The sequence below is a fragment of the Epinephelus lanceolatus genome, chromosome 11 (assembly GCF_041903045.1).
Source record: "Epinephelus lanceolatus isolate andai-2023 chromosome 11, ASM4190304v1, whole genome shotgun sequence".
In the NCBI taxonomy this organism is placed as follows: Eukaryota; Metazoa; Chordata; class Actinopteri; order Perciformes; family Serranidae; genus Epinephelus; species Epinephelus lanceolatus.
In genome coordinates this window covers 32075037-32094151 of record NC_135744.1, presented here as the reverse complement: position 1 = coordinate 32094151, position 19115 = coordinate 32075037, and the positions used below count along the sequence as shown (strand labels likewise).

General features: G+C 40.9%; 1 protein-coding gene across 1 annotated transcript; it reads left to right on the top strand.

The window, feature by feature from the left end:
- Window positions 1-5: 5 nt before the first annotated feature.
- On the top strand, window positions 6-19105 carry LOC117267791 (clustered mitochondria protein homolog). Its single transcript, XM_033643808.2, has 30 exons — window positions 6-282; window positions 559-625; window positions 2230-3638; window positions 5751-5905; window positions 5999-6170; window positions 7439-7579; window positions 7665-7795; window positions 7900-8054; window positions 8668-8793; window positions 9008-9155; window positions 9322-9414; window positions 9696-9914; window positions 10190-10365; window positions 11552-11860; window positions 12001-12122; window positions 12899-13000; window positions 13099-13199; window positions 13304-13456; window positions 14181-14243; window positions 14333-14580; window positions 14667-14751; window positions 14885-15038; window positions 15627-15766; window positions 15900-15980; window positions 16089-16214; window positions 16975-17096; window positions 17309-17402; window positions 17502-17636; window positions 17727-17800; window positions 17928-19105. The coding sequence occupies exons 3-30, from the start codon at window positions 2273-2275 to the stop codon at window positions 18019-18021; spliced, it is 5085 nt and encodes a 1694-aa protein (XP_033499699.2). The 5' UTR covers window positions 6-282; window positions 559-625; window positions 2230-2272; the 3' UTR covers window positions 18022-19105.
- Window positions 19106-19115: the final 10 nt, after the last annotated feature.

Here is a 19115-nt window from a genome sequence, read left to right as displayed (position 1 = left end):
TTCTGGACTTGGATGGGTACTAGGTGTGTGGATGTGCATGTGTGTGTGAACAGAAGGGCCTGCATGCTCCTCTCACAGCTACTCTCCACCCATGAAGGGCAGACTCACACATGCACTGACACACAGTTTGTGTAATGTGGTTTCGCAGCAAAGACAGAGGAGCCTCCTGCTGTAGAGCAAATACTGGGGAACTCAGCTCTGTGATTTCAGCAGGATGGACAGCAGAGGAGTCTGGAGAAGATGACACAGACTGACAGCCTCTTCCTCTCTCCACACTGGCTGGTAGGGCCCATAGATTGATTACATTGATGTCATATTGATGCTGTTTTATGCTTCTGTTGTTTGAGCTACATGCGTTTCCTGCTGCACCTTTGTGTTCCCAGGAGCTTCAATAAGGTGTGTTACCTTTATATAAACTCCAATTATGATTCAAGACATTAAAATTGAGTCTATTCAGACCACCCTGCTGTTTTTATTTATATAGCCAAATAACTGTAACTTATAGGCATTTTTATACTCTAAAATTTTGCTCAGTGTTCCCTTTCATCTGTGTTCCAGGATTTCCACATATCCAACATCATTCCAGAGTCCATCTGATGTGATTTAGTTTCCAGTCCTTTCCTCAGTAAGGTGACACCTCTGCAGGAACACTTTATAATCTTACGGTCATCAGCTGTTGTCTAAGGCTCTTATCTGCTTGCATTCACACATGCCACACAAACAGACACGCACATGTGACAGTGACAAAGCCTTTTGTAGTTTATAATTAGCAGCTTAATTCAAACTAATCATGCATTTAAAGGAACACTTCACCCCCTAAATGACCATTTGTAAATCAATTACTCATTTCATGTGACGTTAAATTTGTGAAGAATAGGCCTACTTTGTTTTTTTCTCATGCCGTCAAGGTGAACCAAAAATCCTCCAAAAAAGGGAAAATTCTTGTTATATTGAAGTCATAGGGGTCTGAGTTTAACAAACAGAAAAATTAGAATGTGTGTTTACAAACTCTCACACAACTCGTGCATTATAGCCCACGTCTCATTTATTCAGCTGTATGCTCTGTACTTGTCAAACACATGCATTTTTACTAAAACATTACTATTTAACACTTTTGCATAAGCAGCGCTACTTGTCTGTGCCTGAGACTGTTAATGGGGAAGTGTTTAAAATCACTGGAGCACTGAATGACGCCTTCAGCTTAGTTTCATCCCTGATACCCAGGACTGCCCTGCTATAACCAACCTCAACCCAAGATGTGTTTCAAATATTGTGATTCATAAATAAAGGTAAAGTGGTATTTTTGTACTCAGTGGTGTGGTTGTCATTCTTCGGCCTTGTTTAAAGGTTTAATGTTAACTTACCTGTTGGCCTGCAAGTCCCCATGAAAACAAACTTTATAATGATACACCTGCATTTCAGGAGAAGTTGTGCTAAGTAGCGTTTGTAACACAGTCTATATTGGAAGTATTTGTTTTATTTGTTTATGTGATGTCATATGTGACTTAGGTGAAAACAACGCTTTTTTATACAGTCTGTGAGAATAGCACATAGCCTAGCTTCTTAGTCTACCTTGTTAGCCTTAGCTAGCTTCAAGCTAGGTGGGTATGCTTCAGCAACCAGACTTCATAGAGTGCCCCAGAAGTGAGTCTGAAAACCTGGAAATGAGTTAGCACTTTAGCACTCCTGGTTCCCTCATCTTAAAGTCAATACTTTCTTGATTCTGTTTTTAGTTTGATGACTGAAAAAAGGTCTGTGGTTAACACAAGCTTAAGAGACTTTGACGTTTTGGTCTACAATATAACATACATTGGTGTCTGGAGCACTCTGTTCTGCCTGCCTCAGCTTCACCCACGCTCAACCTCTTTGCCTATTTTGTGATTAGGTGAAGGTTAGGTAGGGTCAGGCACTGCCGAGATGACGACAGCCAGAAGTCTCCCTCTGAGCTTCAAAAAGGCTCTTTAGAAACCTAAGGGTGACGTCACAGAGACTGCACCCATTATTTGTACAGTCTGTGAACGGAAGGGATATTAATTGATATACAAATGGTCATTTGGGGGATGAAGTTTTCCTTTAAGGTTTAACAAGTTAATTAACATCATGCTGAAAAACATTTTTATTGCAAATCATTTGGCAAAACTGACAGTCTTATTTAACCAACCTTAAAGTTTTTTTCTTAATACTCTTTTCTCACTGGAGCTGTATAACTGTGCTTCTTTTCTCCCTCAGGCCACCTGCACAGTTCTATTGCTGTTTGGTGCACAAAGGCATCATGGGAAACATAGTCCAGTGCTGCTACACACTGTCAAACTTCTTCAAGTGTAAGGATACACCGATCCAGGGTGAGGCGGAAAGATCCCCTCTGCTCTCCAGTGAGGAGAGCGAATGTGAATCACTGAGCCTGCCGGACGACTTGGAGGATGATCTGTTAACCGTCTCCACCGGGGTGACAAACCCAGCCCTCGAACCAGAGCACTTCCTGTTTCCTGACATCATCCTAAGCAGCAACTTGGGAGGGGACGTGACTCTGGTGGAGCCGATGGTGTGTCTGCTGGTGTCTGAGGAGGAGGAGGTGGTGAGGGTGGATGAGCCGGGAGATGATGGACAAGAGAGGAGCAGCAGGTGGAGAAACAGGGGGTTTTCTGAAGTTGAGACACAGACCGAAGTAGTGGAGACACAGATCGGAAAGGGGGTGCAGACTCAGACAGAGTCACAGGCAGAGGTTCAGGCTCAAAATCAAATGTGTAGTAATGAGATGGTGGAGAGAGAAGTAAACGCTCTAACAAACACTGACACTGCAAACGAGATGCTTGTGGAAGAACATGAAATACTGAGACAGTTGGATGTGTTCTTGGAGGCACAAACATCACAAGAGAGACACTCAGATGCTTCAGAGAAACAACAGAGATGGATAGACTCTGGAAGCTGGGCTGACATGGACGTTTTTGTTGAGGTGCGAGGGAAGGAGGAGAGACAGGCAGAGAAAAACAAATGGGCCTTCGGAGACATAGGCAAGGAAGCTGAACAGGAAGAACTGAAACAGCATCACATCCATGAGGAACTGACCCCCACTTCAACAAAGCATACATTTCAAACAGGAAAAAAAGAAAAGTCAAACACAGATGAAGAGAATGTATTTAGGTTACAACAAGATATTGTTGCTGCTCAGGTAAATACAGACTTTTCCTGGACAGAGCCGACACAAGAGAGTGTTAAAGACAAAGAACAAATCATTGAATCAGAGTGCACCTCAGTGATGCCGGCTGAACACAACTATATGGATGAGTCACAGAAGGACGTTCAGCAGACAAAATACAGCAACAACAACACTGAAGTTGTGGAGAACTTTAACCCTGCTGAGTGTCGTGCAGACCTGGCTCAACAGAGTAATCAGGATAATGAACAGATGGGACAGAGCGTACATGAAAAGGAAACAAAAACAACAAATCTCTCTGAGGACCGCGCAGATCAGACTGCAGAGAAATCCATTTTAAATGCAGATCATATTCAATGTCAGGACCCAGCAAAGAGGGAGGAGGACGACAACAAGCCAGCTCCACCACAGGTGGAGGAGGAAGAGAAGCTAGCAACCTTGTTTTTAGTTGATGGGCTGTTTCTGGCAGCACCACTTGACAAAGGTGTGTGATTTTATTTGATTGTGTTTATCTTTGCTTGTCTTTTCTCTGTTTATGTACTGTGATATTGTTTGGCGGATAATTACACTATGTAGGATAATTTTACCTAGAATTAAAATTTAAAGCAAAAATGGCAAAACTCTTATAAACTATTACAATATTTTATTTCAGATATTCAGAACATAATTTTGATGGAAAATGAAATTGGATTTGTAAATGACAAATTGGTGTTGTGAAAAAGAAAGGTGAGAAGCCAAATGTTAAATAGCCTACTAGAGGGAAAAGAGCCAATTCCAAAAGGAGGGTGAAAAATGGAAAATTTAAAGGAAACTGTACCTTAATTTCTTAATTTTTCCTTTTTGTATACATGTTTTCATTTCCTATTCAATTACATGTTTCATTTCAAGCACCTAGGCTACATTAAAGCCACTGTATGTAAGAATGTGGCCAAAACGGTTACTGCACTCAAATTCATAATACTGCCGCGAGTCGTGTCCGCCCCCCCCTCCCCTACAGATTCGAGGTTGCTGGACAGCGACACGCTGGAGACTGATTTGTTTGCCCACGGGCGGCTGCCGTGGCAGGGCCGCATCACTGCGTCCTTGATCTTTGGTTTTCCAGTGGACTGTTCGAGCAAGTCCAGCTTCTCTGCTGCTAACGCTGCTGCCGGGATACAGCTGAGGAGAAGCCAGCTGCTAATGCTATGTACCGGGACACTGCTAATGCTGCTTGCCGTGCTGCTGTAGCTCAGTCGTAACTGTAACTGATGCTGAGACTCTACTGACTGCGTGACTGGTAGACGGTGGTGGGTGGCGCAACAGGCCAAAACACAAATTCAAAACATAAACATGATTTGCAGACCATAAAATCTTTTTTTTAAATGCAAATATTCTGGCCGTACTATTGTTGTCGGTGAGATCAGTATGTTATATGAACATTATTCCTTAGTCTCTGTGACATATTAGGATGCTTTTATGACTATTTGCTTTAGATTTCTTAAATATAGCTCCTTTAAGCTTCCAGTTTGAGCATTTAAATTTCAGCATTTTTTGTTTTCCATTTGAAGGGTAACTTTGGAATTTTTCCACCTGGACCATATTTTCCTATTCTATTGTGTCTAAATGACTAATGGAAACGAAAATCTTTGAAGTTGGTCCGTTATTGAGCGGGACATTCTGCAATGTCACCACTCTGGGCATGTGCGCACTATCAATTTACATTGAATAAAAGTGCTTGCTTTTTTCACTGAAAGGCCCAGATTATCATTCTAAGTGTCTGACAACATTATGGAAATGATCCCTACAGAGATAGACCTTTTTATTAAACAGTAAGATCCTTTTTTGTTTCCCCAGAAACAGCTCTGAAAGCGCTGTTGCCAAACCCAGTCATTTTAACATGTATAGAGCCAGCACATTGTCACATCTAACTGGGTGAATTAAGGATTTATTTCAACCAAACCTGAATAAGTGATCGATAAAACAGTGGAAAGATGAGCCAAGAGGTTTTTTGTTAGTTTTATTTTGTTTCTGTCAACTCTGAATCAAGTGTGTTTTACAATGATAAAATTGCTGTTTTTTAAATGGAGTCTGGTGGGGCTCTGGTGATAGCTTGGCTGTTTCTGGTTAAACAAAAAGGCTCTTTCTCTTGCTTCCATAATGTTGTCAACACACTCTTAATAAGAATCTGAGCCTGTCAGTGGCAAAAACAAACACGTTTAGTGGATGTAAATTGGTGGTACGAAACTGCACATTAACGTTAATGTAACGTGCTGCCCTATCACTCAAAAATGGACCAGTTTCAAAGACTGTTGTTCCCCTCAGTCAGGTAGACACAAAAACATGTGAAAATATGGTTCAGATTGAAAAATACAGAAGTTACCTGTTTGATTAACAGCAACCTCGTTTTCTTTATCAAATTGTCATTTTGTAATATGCATTTATTATTTTCCCTTTTCTTCTTAACATTTTATTATAACCCGATTATACTACATTAAAATATAATAATAGTTTATTTTCCAATCTCCCTTATAATTTCAATTCTGGGAAACATTATCTTCCAAACAAGCAGCCAGTTTTCATCCCCACACCTTTATTTTGTCTCTTCTGTTGTCAACAGCGCCTCCAAGTCAAACTGAAGAAAGCCCTGGGGATGATCAGCCATCTGATGCTGATAAAAGGAAACAACTCAGCATCCATGACATCGTTGATCTCCAAGAGACAAACCTAACTGTCAGAATTCAGCCTCCTGGAACAGAAAGTTTTGAGCTTCAGGTTCTGCTGTGCTACTGTCATTATTTTCTTACAGACACTGTAACACACTGTATCTTCACGTCTTTCTAAATCACTCCAATCCTCCTCTCTCAGGTTTCAGGCCAGATGGTGGTGGCGGAGCTACACCAGGTGCTGATGGAGCACGAGATAACCTGCCACCGCACATGCTTCTCCCTCCAGGTGGGGGGCACCACGCTTGACAACCTCACAGATTTACACTCCATCCAGGGCATCCAGGATGGAGCACTGATCAAGGTGGTGGAGGGTAACTGCCTCTTTCTTTTCTTTCTCCTTTATAGAAAATCATTTTGTGATAATTAATTCTGTAGTTCACTTCAAAGGGTGACATTGTTGGCCTCTGACTTCATTCTGACCTCACATCTGGAACCTGATAGAAAGGCCCTTTTTAGTCTGAAATATGTAGACCTCTCATCTAAACTGTTATCAGGTGTCAGACCACTGGTGGACTGGTTGCAGAAGTGCCCTCTTGAATGCCCTAGTAGCTAAAACTACATGAAGTGCCCTCTAGGTTGGCCTAAAATCTGATGCAGTGCCATATAGACCGAATCACTGTGACAACAGTCACAACAACTGTCTTACACTAAAAACACGTTTTCCAAACAAATACAACATGCTAACGTTATTAGCTCCAGCCTGTGGCATTTTACATTGTATAAATTAGCCTAGCAGCTAGCGATCTTTTCCTCTTCTCATATAAAACCAGGGACAACAGCAACATATAACAAAGGTAACAGTACATAATTTGGGTCCATTACAACTCACAAGGTTCACAGACAAAACAACTGTCACACTAAAAACGTTTTCCAAACAAATACAGCATGCTAACGTTATTATCACAAGCCTATGGCATTTTACATTGTATAAATTAGCCTAGCAACGAGCGGACAAGACTTAAAATGCTATTTTTGTGGAGGCTTTATTTATTGTCGTCATAATTTATTGTTTCTTATCTGTGAAATTGAAGTAAAGCAAGGTGAAGTGGTGAAAATATTCTAGATATAGGCCTAGTGTAGCCTACACTTAAACTGATTTTGATTTTTTTAGGTGGCTAAAAACATACCAATTCAGGCAGCATTTGCTCAGCACTGTTTCAATTTTTGTACGTGATGTGGGGATTTTCTACCCTGAAGTTACTGTAAACAAACATTGTGATTTGGTCTATAGGCTGCCCTACATGCTAGAAAACTTTATGCATATTGGTGGCACGCTGCATACAGTTGGGGCACAAATTAGAAATATGTGAAATGAAGGAATGATACTCACTATATTGAATTGCATGACATGAGAGTATCACTGATTTTGAGAACTCATTTGGTATCATATGATCTTATAATTATATGATAAGTTCTTCTTCACTTGAGTCACTTTATGCTGCAGTGTTTCGTCTTACATTGTCTATATATGTATTGATTTGTTCGTCGTCTTTCATGAAATGCAACAAGAAAAGTCCTTCCATTCATCTTGTGTGAGATTGGATGAAACACATTATAAGCAGGTGTTCTGATGTTGCAGATGCTTACACAGTGCGTGATGCTCGTCTTCATCTCAGACATGTTCGTGATCTACTGAGGAGTCTTGACCCTGCAGATGCATTCAATGGAGTCAACTGCAGCTCGCTCTCTTACCTCACCTTTTTTACCAGAGGAGACAAAGGTAATTGCTCTCTCATTACCTCCTTACATCAGGGTTTTGTCTGAGAGTTCAGACAGCCCTTTCACCTCCATATTCATCCCTGCAGACTGTGACAGCGTGGGGAACAGGCGAGCTTCTGAAAAGGAGTCTGTTGACTGCAGCCCTCCAGAATACATCCTCCCTGGATGTAAGGAACGACCATTTACTCCCCTACAGCCACTCAGAGATGACTGGAAGGTGAGAGATCAGATATTGTGTTTGCAACTATGACTCGTTAAGATTCAATAAAGTATTCAGTTACAGTGAAGCGACAGTGGGACTTAATGAAAGTGTCATTGCAGCCATTACAGTGCCTGCGGGTTCTAACAATGAGCAGCTGGAACCCTCCTCCAGGAAACAGGAAGATGCACGGGGACTTAATGTACCTCAATGTCCTGACTGTGGAGGACAGAGAGCTCAACATTACATCCTCTACACGTGGTTTCTACCTCAACCAGTGAGTGTTAAACTGTTCAGCCATTTGTACGTTTACTAAGCTATGAAAAGTGAAGAGTTTTTAGCCATACTAGCAGCGTTGCTCCAGTGTTGGTCGGTCAGTCTACTACTTTTGTCAGACTGAAATATATAAACAAGTGGTTCCCAAATGGTGTGCCTCAATGCCGATCCAGGTGTGCTGTGGGATTTTGTGATAACCACACATTAGCCTGTTATTCCAATATTCAACTGGGCCTATATACAAAAAGTTATGAGTGAATTTTAAATTGACTGTATCAGCATGTTGTGCGCACCTGTTTTCTAATAAAGAGGCAAATTCTAGCTAAATTAAATTCAATTTAAGCCGTAATAAGAGTGATAACACACATTACAAAAGCTATTGTGCACAATTATAAATTCAGGTGTGCCTTGTAACTTGTAACTTGGCCACAAAAAGTATGAAAACCTTCTAGCATTTAGCTGAGTACAGCCTCACAGAGCTGCTAGCATGGCTGTGGACTCAAAGTCCCACAACTAAGAAAGTATTTAAGAGCAACATCGACCCCAGATAGCAGTAAACCAACCAAGGACAGTAAAGACTTACCTGGATTTAACATCTTCTCTGACTGTTTCAGGTCAACTGCCTTCAACTTCAATCCTAAACCTGCAGCTCCCAAAATCCTCTGCCACTCTCTCGTTGAGCTGCTGAGTCAAGTCAGCCCTGCTTTCAGGAAAAACTTCAGTGCCCTGCAGAAGAAGAGGTGAGCAAACTGTCTGTAGTCAAGCTGGAAACTTCATGCAATACAAGAACAAGTGACTGCTCATATCAATGGCAGTCATTTACATTTCCAGAGCTTACATGAGGCTCTGTTAGACAGTAACGTGAAACACTTTCATTAAAGTAAAACAGAAATCCTCACATCTGTTCTAACCTCACTGACAGAAAAATGTTTTCTGTCACTTTCTGTGAACCAGAGTTCAGCAGCACCCTTATGAGCGAATCGCTGCACCTTTCCAGGTGTTCACCTGGATCGCTCGTCAGGGAGATCACACCCTTGACTGTGTCAGAGCAGAGGAGACACACACCAGTCGCATGGGCCAGGACGAGCACACAGCTGGGCAGGTTGCAGACATAAAATAGGGGAAACAGGCTACATTTGGAAATGCTGAGAAATAGAACAATGCTGTAAAGTGCAGAACTTATGGCAGATGCATGTACACACATAAACACAAAAACAAATGTTTCATAGTGCATCTGAGGATGATGATGTTGTGTGTTATGACCACAGAGTCGGGATTGGAATGAGGAGCTGCAGGGATGCAGGGAACTCCCCAGGACCTCCCTTCAGGAGCGGCTGCACAGAGAGAGGAGCATATTCAAGGTGACGCCAAAGATTTTTTTAACATCTTCTTTCAAAGTGTTGCTCTGATTAATGGTCAGAGAAACACAGTTGTGAATGTGAGATCTTCCCTGAAACAGCAGTACAGGTGTATAAGGGCTCTTGTCCTTCTATATTTCCTCTGTGCTGTTCATCTTTTTAATAGAATAACGTGAAATAATGTTAGATTATTTCCTCCTGCTCTGGGATTAGATTTTGTTGCGTTTATAATAAAATCAAGGAAGAGAAACTGTCTTAACCAAGATTTTAATCCCTGCATCCAGACCAACAGTGACTTTGTTGCCGCTGCAACACGAGGTGCTGTAGCTGTTGTCGACGGTAACGTCATGCCATTAAACCCAGGGGAGGCACCTCACATGCAGATGTTCATCTGGAACAACCTGTTCTTCAGCCTGGGGTTCGACATATCTGAGCACTACCTCCCACTAGGGGGCAACACTGCTGCTCACGCTGCTGCCATCTGTGACCTGAGGGGAGCGCAGGTAGATCCACACAACACCACTTGCGGGAGTAGTGAGTGTGTCATGTGTGCTGTATATTTATCCTAGAAAGGACAGTATTCATTTCAGTACTTCTGCAAAGGCACAGTTGTGTCGATTTTAAAAGGAAGGAAATATTAAACAGTCATACACCAAAAAAAAGTTTCACCTGCAGTTGCATGGACTACTTTCTTCCTATATATTTCCACTTTAAAATAAATTAATCCATCCCTTCATGCTCTCAACATTAAAACAAAATTACTGTTGCTTTGCTGCAGGCATACGCATCTGTGGACATAGAGGGGCTTCACACACTTGGAACAGCTGTCGTAGATTATCGTGGCATCCGTGTTATCGCTCAGACAATCGTCCCAGGGATACTGGAGAAAAATCAGGACCAGAGTGTCGTCTACGGCTCTAATGACTATGGAAAAACTGTGTTTACACACCCCAGGTAACACACACGAACACACAAAAAAACAATAAAGTCATATTTTTGGTATTAAGAACATCATTAAAGGAGCAGTTTGTAGGATTTAGTGGCATCTAGCGGTGAGGATTGCAGCTTACAACAAAGTGGCAGCCTCTTGAGCTGAAAAATGAAGCTTTCACTGAAGTGCCAAAAACTGCAGTTCTTTGAACGGCCACTTGAGGCTGGCTCCAGACGGATTTAATCCTCATTGACACCTATGTTAAAAATTCCCAACTTTACAGCTGACATAAGCCTGGTACAACAAAGGTAATTTCTCCGTTCATGACAACTGTACAGGGGGTTACATTTTTATATAACTTACCTGTTTACTTTTTATTAAGTCTTAATGTTATGAATTATTAAGGGCGGGCTGCGACAGTGAGTGACAGGCTGTCTGCTGATAGTCCTCAGATTCTCAGTCAGATCCACCCCTCCTCCACAATGCCAGCCTGTTATGGTCACCCAAGATGGAAACAGATGAAATACTGAACTTGAAGCTTCAAAACTGGAGTCCAGAAACAAACGGGTGATGTCAGATTGGCTACAGCCATTATTTTTACAGTCCATGATTGCAACCAGCTGAAACTTCTCCCGTGTGCCAAACGTGTATTCCCGGCTGGAGTTCCTTCGGTGTTCATTGCCCAGGAGGTTTTTACTGGTAGCCAAATTATCCACAAATTATTTTCCTCTGCAAAACAAAACTGACCAGGTGATGAAAATCAGTAAAAACACTGCATAGAGCAGTTACATGTCCTGAAGATGTCTCTTTGATATAAACCAGTAAAAACACTAAATAAAGCAGTTTCACGTTAAAAATGAGTGACTTTCCAGCACTGTTTTGCTCGTTGCAGAGGGGCTGCTAACTACGCTGGCCTACACAAAAACACGATAACGAGAATGGCGATACAGTCGGTGTTTGGTTTGTCTGTTTTGGGCTACTGTAGAAACATGGTGTACTCCATGGATGAGAACTTGCTCCTATGTAGATATAAAAAGCTTGTTCTGAGGTAATGAAAACACAATGATTCTTATTTTCAGGGGATTATACACGAAAGAAAACAGACTTATTATATTATATTATATTTTGTCAATTGATCCCCCTAAATCCTACACACTGGACCTTTAACTATGAGTTAAAACATGCAACCTTTCATTTTCATTATTTCAGGTTTCTTGAGCTTCTGGATAAAACCAGTAAACCACTAAGAATCCAGCGCCACTGGGTGCTTGACCACAGTGACAGCCCAGTGGAGCTTTGCTCTGGCATTGAGACCAAAGGCATCCTGGGTAATGACGGAAGAGCCTACATCTTAGACCTTCTCCGGACCTTCCCCCCTGACCTTAACTTCCAGCACTCAGAGACAGAGGAGAGGATGGAGGTGCCGAAAGAGTGTCAGAGCTTTGGTTACCCACGGCGACATCCTCATGGGTTGGCCAGTCTGAGACCAGAGCTGATAGAGGCCTTTGTCCAGCACAGGTGAGGAAGAGGAGATGTGGAACCATTTGCTGAATGTTTGAACACAAATGCAGCCACCATGTATCTATTCAATTAACAGGATAAACTGAGCTTCAGAAATGAAGTTTGTTATCCCCCTTATCTTGTGTTTTCTGTTGCAGGAATGAACTCAGTATCAAGATGGTGTCCCAGGGGCTCATCCAACCAGAAGAACAAGATAAAGCCACAGAGCAAAGTGAAGAGACGATAACTGGAGATATAGCCACAGCCGGTGCTGACATGGGTGAATAAGACCAGCTAAATGAAGTGAAATGATAAAACATATTAATAAACCAGGGGAAATCGTGTTACTGCAAAGAGAATTAGGCTGAGAAACAGACTGAGTAGGTACAATTATAGTATATGTAATATCACAAGTTTATATTTGACTTGGAAGTAAAAGGTGGGGAAACAAACTACTCACACGGTCCATTTAGTAGTGGTTCTGGAGCTTTCAGTCACATTGCATGATCTTTATCAGCAGATAGAATTTGCTCATCTTGGAATACAAATATTCAAATATTACATTTTTGTAAGCACTTTAAGAATGTGTTATTCCTGCTGGCTTAAAAGCAGAGAAGTTGATTTGAAGAACTACACCACAACATAAAGACAAACTCCACCTGCTGATTTCAAATTAATATTCAAGATTATAGAACAATTTTTTTTTACTATACTAGATATTATTTTCTTATCAGTATGTGACTTTTTGTTAAAGAATAATGACTTATTCCAAATTGCATTCAGTTAAAGTTTCTTATACTTGATTGTCAAAATTAAGAGAGACTTTTAAAGCTTTTTGCCTCCCTTGTATATTCTGTTATTACCCATATTGTTTTGTTGTTGGTAATGTTTGGTTTTTATGTGCTAGTAAAGAATTCAGTCAGTCAAATAATAAACTTACATCAAACCTAACAGACCCTGAAAATGTGCAAATGTTCATCGTTAACTAACAACTGAGGAGAAGTAAAATGGTGAGGATTGTTTGATTAATAATGCATTCATATTTTACTTTTGCAGAACTTCAAAGAAGAAGTGTGACTATGAAAGCTTGTGAGGCTGTTGGATCAATGAGTGACTCCTGCTTTGACATCCGCTTTAATCCTGATGTTTGCTCTCCAGGTACTGAACACACTTGTGCGCACACACACGGCCATGTATGTATATATAAAGGTTTTATTTTTTAATCAGATTTGACTGTGGGTCTGTCTTTGCTGCAGGTGTTCGTTTCCTCTCTGAGTGTGTCGAGGAGGTTCAGAGGCAGAGACAGTTGTTGTGGGATGCGGCTGCTTTTCTACTGTCCAATCAGATTCCAGCAGTGGTGAGTCTTTGTGTGGAGCAGTAATGGTCACATCTGGCATGTGCAATAAGTTTAAGATGATAGCTACAGTTCTGCTCCTGTGTGTGTGTATGTGTGTGTGGCAGCTGAGGGACTGTCTTGACCAAATAGTCGTGCCGATGGATGGAGCAACCCTGACCTCAGTGCTACACCAGCGGGGTGTGAACGTACGATATCTGGGCACCTTACTGAGGGAGCTGGACAGAGTCGAGGAGAGAGATAGACTCAGCCACATACAGGTACCTGCTTTTATTAACCATATGACTTGTATGTAAAGTCATCGTAGCTGCATACCTCTTGCTCTTGAGTTTACTTTTACATTGTTAAGATTTCACATCACTTGAATGACAATCTTTTTCTGGTGTAGGACTGAGTAAGATATTTATAAATGTAGCCTGACGTTAGCAGCAGTTCTTTAGTTCCAGGCAGAAGATGAGGATATACTGTAGATGTTAAAACAGTCAGTTGCACAATTGTTTTCCTGTCCTTCTACCCTTGAGGTACACTACTCGAATGTTTGGTAGATGAGGAAATTAAGCTATAAAAGAATACCAGCAAACCACTAAAAATAAACCCTTGTAGGCCACATCATTATTAATATTTCCAGTGAACTGAACAGTAAATAAAAAGAACAAGAAATGCAGACTGTGGACTGCTGTAGTCGGGTTCATAATGTCCTGATTGCAACCTTTGTTCTTTATCTTTAGGGAGTTGATGAACTGTATATTTTTTGGAAAGTTTAGAGTGTGAAGAACACCAAAACCAACCTTTTTTTATTCAGATTCTCTGTGGTGTGCATCTTGGACTTTCAGAAAAGCACAACCTGTAACTTGTGTTGAGCTGGATCTCACAATGATAAGTCAACTTGGCCTCTGAGTTAGTGGCTAATTGTATACTTTTAAAGGATGTTAACAGTCTGTGAGGATGCTGAATCACGTGACACATCAAATGTTCCCTACACAGAGAATTTCCATCAGTGAAGTCATCATTAGGAGTGCAAAACACATCTTCAGGACCTACCTACAGGTAAAGAGCTCAATAACAAGTCAAATATTACCATAACATTTAGTAGTCTAGCCTACATTTTCTAATATCAATATTTTATTTTCTCCCAGGATGTGGAACCTGCAGCTTTCTCTGCCGCCGTCAGTCACTTCCTAAACTGCCTCTTGAGCTCCTCCTCCTGTTTCCCCGACTCCTGCTCAGATGAGCTGCTCTCTCGCCGCAGGAGCCGACGGCGGCGGAGCCACGGGAGTCGAGTCGCCTCATTGACAGACAGTGTGTGGGCTAGACTGACCCCCAGTGAGCTGTGGGGCCGGATCAGGACTGAGGCTGAAGATTATTACCACTACACAATAGATAGGTGTGTGTGAATGTGTTTGTGCATGTGTGTGTCTTTGGTTGGATATGTGCTACAAGATTTTACACTGCTATCCTCTCTGTGTTCAGTGAAAGTATAGATGAAGTGATAGAAAAGTACAGCCTTCAGAGGATCTCCCTACTGAGAGAGATTGCCATCAAGACGGGCATCCAGGTCAGACATCTGTCTCTCTTCTCTCCATAATACGTTTACCTATGAATTTACTGCAAGAGTTTTGGTTGGTGAAATCCAACAAGCAGCTATAAAACACAACTGCTACCCTTCTTCCTTTTCTCTGTGTCTATAGGTGCAGCTGAGGGAGTATATGTTTGAGTCCAGACACAGGCCGGTGTTTGGTGAGGAAGATGTTGTCAACATGTTCCCTGTGGTCAAACATCTCAAACCTACAGCAACTGATGCCACACAGCTTGTGCGACTCGCAGAGGTGGCAGTGCAGCAGGGTGAGATACAAACACATACACAGCATATGATTACTTTTCGCCTAACATGGCAGAGTTGCCTGTGTGTTTTTATACTGACTCACAATTAACTGGAGGGCCCATATGGAAAAGTATCTGCCCTGCTGATGTGCTATGGAGCACAACATTATATCCTTAAGAGTAACACAGGTACCACAAGGATGTATTGAAAGTAAGTATTGACACAAAGCCTACACCCTTGCCTACAAGCATCAATACACAGCATTATACATTATGCAGCATAATGTCACCTGATACACAAAAATGTCATAGAGCTAAAAATGTCTCACATAATGATATTTCTGGTGCCTTCAAGTAAAACTCAGAAGTTCATATTTTTGATGTAAAACACGGTTGCTAAGCAACTGACAACATAAATAGGCACTGTATTGTCCCCATTTGGATCAATTGTAAATAATTTGGTGTTTTTTGCATTTTAAATTCATGTTTAGGAAGGAGAAAAGAAAACATAACTTCCTCATCTGAATTCAGTGTTCGTCATGTCAAGAGCACATGTTTATAATCTTTGTACATTCAAGGCTCATCTGTGGATTTTATGTTTGCTTTTAGGTCTTCTCAAAGAGGGTTACGAACTCATTAGCCAGGCCCTGACTCTGTTCAGCAGCGTGTGCGGGGTTCTGCATGAGGACGTGTGCATGTGCCTGCGTCTGCTGGGACGCATCTGCTACATCCTGGGAGAATATGCAGATGTAAATATTCATTACAGTTCAATTTCTACCATGACCTTTTACTTAGCCTGGCTCCAGACTTATGAATCATCATCCAGAACAATTTGTGAGCTTTCATTGAGTATTGTTTCCATCATTTCTCCACATGTCACAGGCCCTCAGCCACCAGGAAAAGGCTGTTATGAGTAGTGAGAGAATACAAGGTATAGACCATCCACAGACCATACAAGACTATGTGAGTTCCTTTATCTTCTCATTTATCCACAGACAGATTGTTAGACATGTTAATCCTATTCATCTAATATTATAGTTGACATGGAAGTATTCTCCCATCTGTGTTTAGACTTACCTGGCCTTGTACTGCTTTGCTGGAGGACGGCATTCGACCTCCCTTCAGCTGCTGTATCGTGCTCGGTACCTCACCCTGCTGGTGAGTGGAGAGGACCATCCACAAGTCGCGCTGCTGGATGTAAGTGTGACCTCACCAGCAAAGTGTTACTTTCTGTCTTTGTGCTTTGTTTTGAACTAAAATCTAAATGTGATCTATACATTTTAGATATTAAAGGTAGGTTTAGTCAGTGTACTATGGTAAGGATATGTGTAAGGATATAGTTGATTATGAAAGTCATAATAATCATAAATAAGTATAACTAACAGCTACTCAACCCAAAAAAACCCCAAAAAACAAGACACAAGAAGGAACAAATGGGAACTTTTTGTAATCAAGGTAAGTAAAATGATTTTTACTGTGCAACTCAAATGTACACTGAAAACAGAATAAAGATTAACAGTATTTTTCTTAATTGTTTGTTGTTTCTTTGTTGTACAAAGAAGATATGTTGTTTTTTATTACTCAGAACATTTAAACAACATGTTGATAACAGTTTGAAGCTTTATACAGTAATACCACAATACAAATTACATGTGAACAAAAAATTGACATGCAATATGTAAATTAATAAAAAGTTTTATACCATCAACTGAACATTTAGTTTTGTCTGCCATCTTTTTGCATATATGACATTGTTGTTATGATTTGTGAGGGTGTTTACATGAATTTCTACAGTTGGAACAGTTTTTTCTGATTATTCTGACACCAGAGGAATGCAGGGTGAAATTTTAGGAAAGATATTTTTTTACAAATAAACAAACAAAATGTTCAAGTACACAGTGTAAACATATTTGTGCTCCACATGTGTTAATATTCCTGTTATCCTCCACTACTTCAGAGTATGCTTGGTCTAGTACTTCATGGACTGATGGAGTATGAGCTTTCCCTGAAGTTCCTACAGAATGCCTTAATTTCAACCTCAAAATACCACGGTGCCACATCACTGAAGCATGCACACAGGTAAGACTGTTTGTTGTCATGTTCCTCTGTTTTCTTGTACTTTTACACACACAAAAAAAACACCAACTGCAACACATTATGCTCACAGACAATCTGAGAAAATTATATACATTTCCGTGATCATCCTGTCCATATACTGCTCCCGTCTTTCATTTCCTTTATATAAAACTTTACATTACCTCTCTGCCTCTCTGTGTCTGTCTTCTGTGCAGTCATCATCTGCTCGCCACTGTGTACGAGAGTAAAGGAGAGTTTCGATCAGCTCTGCAACACGAGAAAGAGGCTTATTCAATATATACGAGCCAGGTGGGCTTAAAATTGCTCGGATACCATGTTTGCTGTTGGTATATTTATGTCATATGCTCATAATTTTAACTGAGAGCCTTTATTGTTACACACATGTAGGTTGGGGAGAACCATGGCAGTGTGAAGGAGAGCTCAGAGTACCTGCAGAGCCTCACTCAGCAGGCTGTGATCCTTCAGAAAGCCATCAACCACATCTACAGTAACACACCTAGTGCCTGTATTCCACCTCCAAAGGTTTGTGCAGATGATGCAAGCAAGTTTATACACCTGCCCACATGCATTTCTGGTTGTGTTATACTTAATCGCATCTGTGTTTTTCTGCAGTTTACCACACCAAGCCTTCCCACCATCCTTCAGCAGCTCAACCTGACGTGTGGAATCATTCTCATTCCCCTCAGGTGAACACAGAAACAGCCCCAGCTATGAAATAAAAGATAATGTGCCAGTTGTGCTGTTCATGATGAAGGGTTAATGTAAGTGAATATTTTCTCACACAGACTGTATGTATTATGCCTCTCTCTGTAGTGCAAAAGAAATTGCAGACTTGAGGACTGAACTGAAAGGAAAGGAAATGGTTCAAGAGGAAGAACTGGAAAAAAGCTGCGGACAACAACCCTGAACTACGGACCAAAGAAAGAGTGACAATAAAACATCTGTGAATTCAGTCAGACCCCTGAAAATGACTGCAGACAATGATGGCAAATGAAAGCCTTGCAAATTACTGGTGTTAACATGTGGGTTAGCCTGCTTTGGACAACTATATCCAAGTAACAGGCAGGTGCAGCCATCTCCTTTTGGAAGAGGAGTTTGTTCGGCTGTTGTCTGTGGAGGACTGGACACTGAAGAGAGCCTTATCTAATGATAAAGCTTTTGTCTAAATATGTGGGATCCATTAACTAACTCTGTGAGCTATAATTTAGGCATATAAGCCCATGGATAACTCCCCTCCTTTCTGTCAGATAAATGTAGAAACCCTACACACTAAATACAGTTGTACTGCTGGATGAATGGACAAGCTCGGTGTGTTTAGGCCTCCTATTGTGAAAGTGAAAATGCAGCAACATTGTAAAAAAATGTTTTATTTTAAATGTTGTGCTGTCATCTTGCAGTCCCTTGTGTGTCCACTGGGTTTCACACTTGTGCCATGAAGACTTCTCAAATCATGATATTCCTGAATATTGAAATAATAATAGTAGTAGATGTGATTAGCTGCCATTTAACTCATGTTGTTGTAAGTAATATTTAGGTAACTAATAAACATCTGAACATCTTATGTCTTCATTCCACAACAAGAAGTCACATGAGTGGTTTCTAAATGGCTCCCTAAGATGGAAGTAACAGCATTACACTTTAAACTGATATTATTATCAAATGAAATTTTGTTGGTTGGTCTGCAGGGATCAAGTTCCTAAATGACTGTGAGATTAGTGAAATTGTTTTGAGATATTACCACAAATAATTGTGATTTTAATATATGTTTTACAACTGTCAATCAAAAAAATGTAAGTTTATTACAGGTTTTGTTCCCGTAGTTTCCTGGAGTTGTTTCATTACTCAGCATCTATGGAGCAGCTGCATGATTTGTCTCTAAGCGACATCTTAACTACAGCCTGCCTTTCTGCTGCTCACCTCAATGACACACTTGTTTACGATTAAAATTGTTCAAATTAAAACTTGTCTGTGCAATAAAAAAGCCGTATAAGTAATTTATGG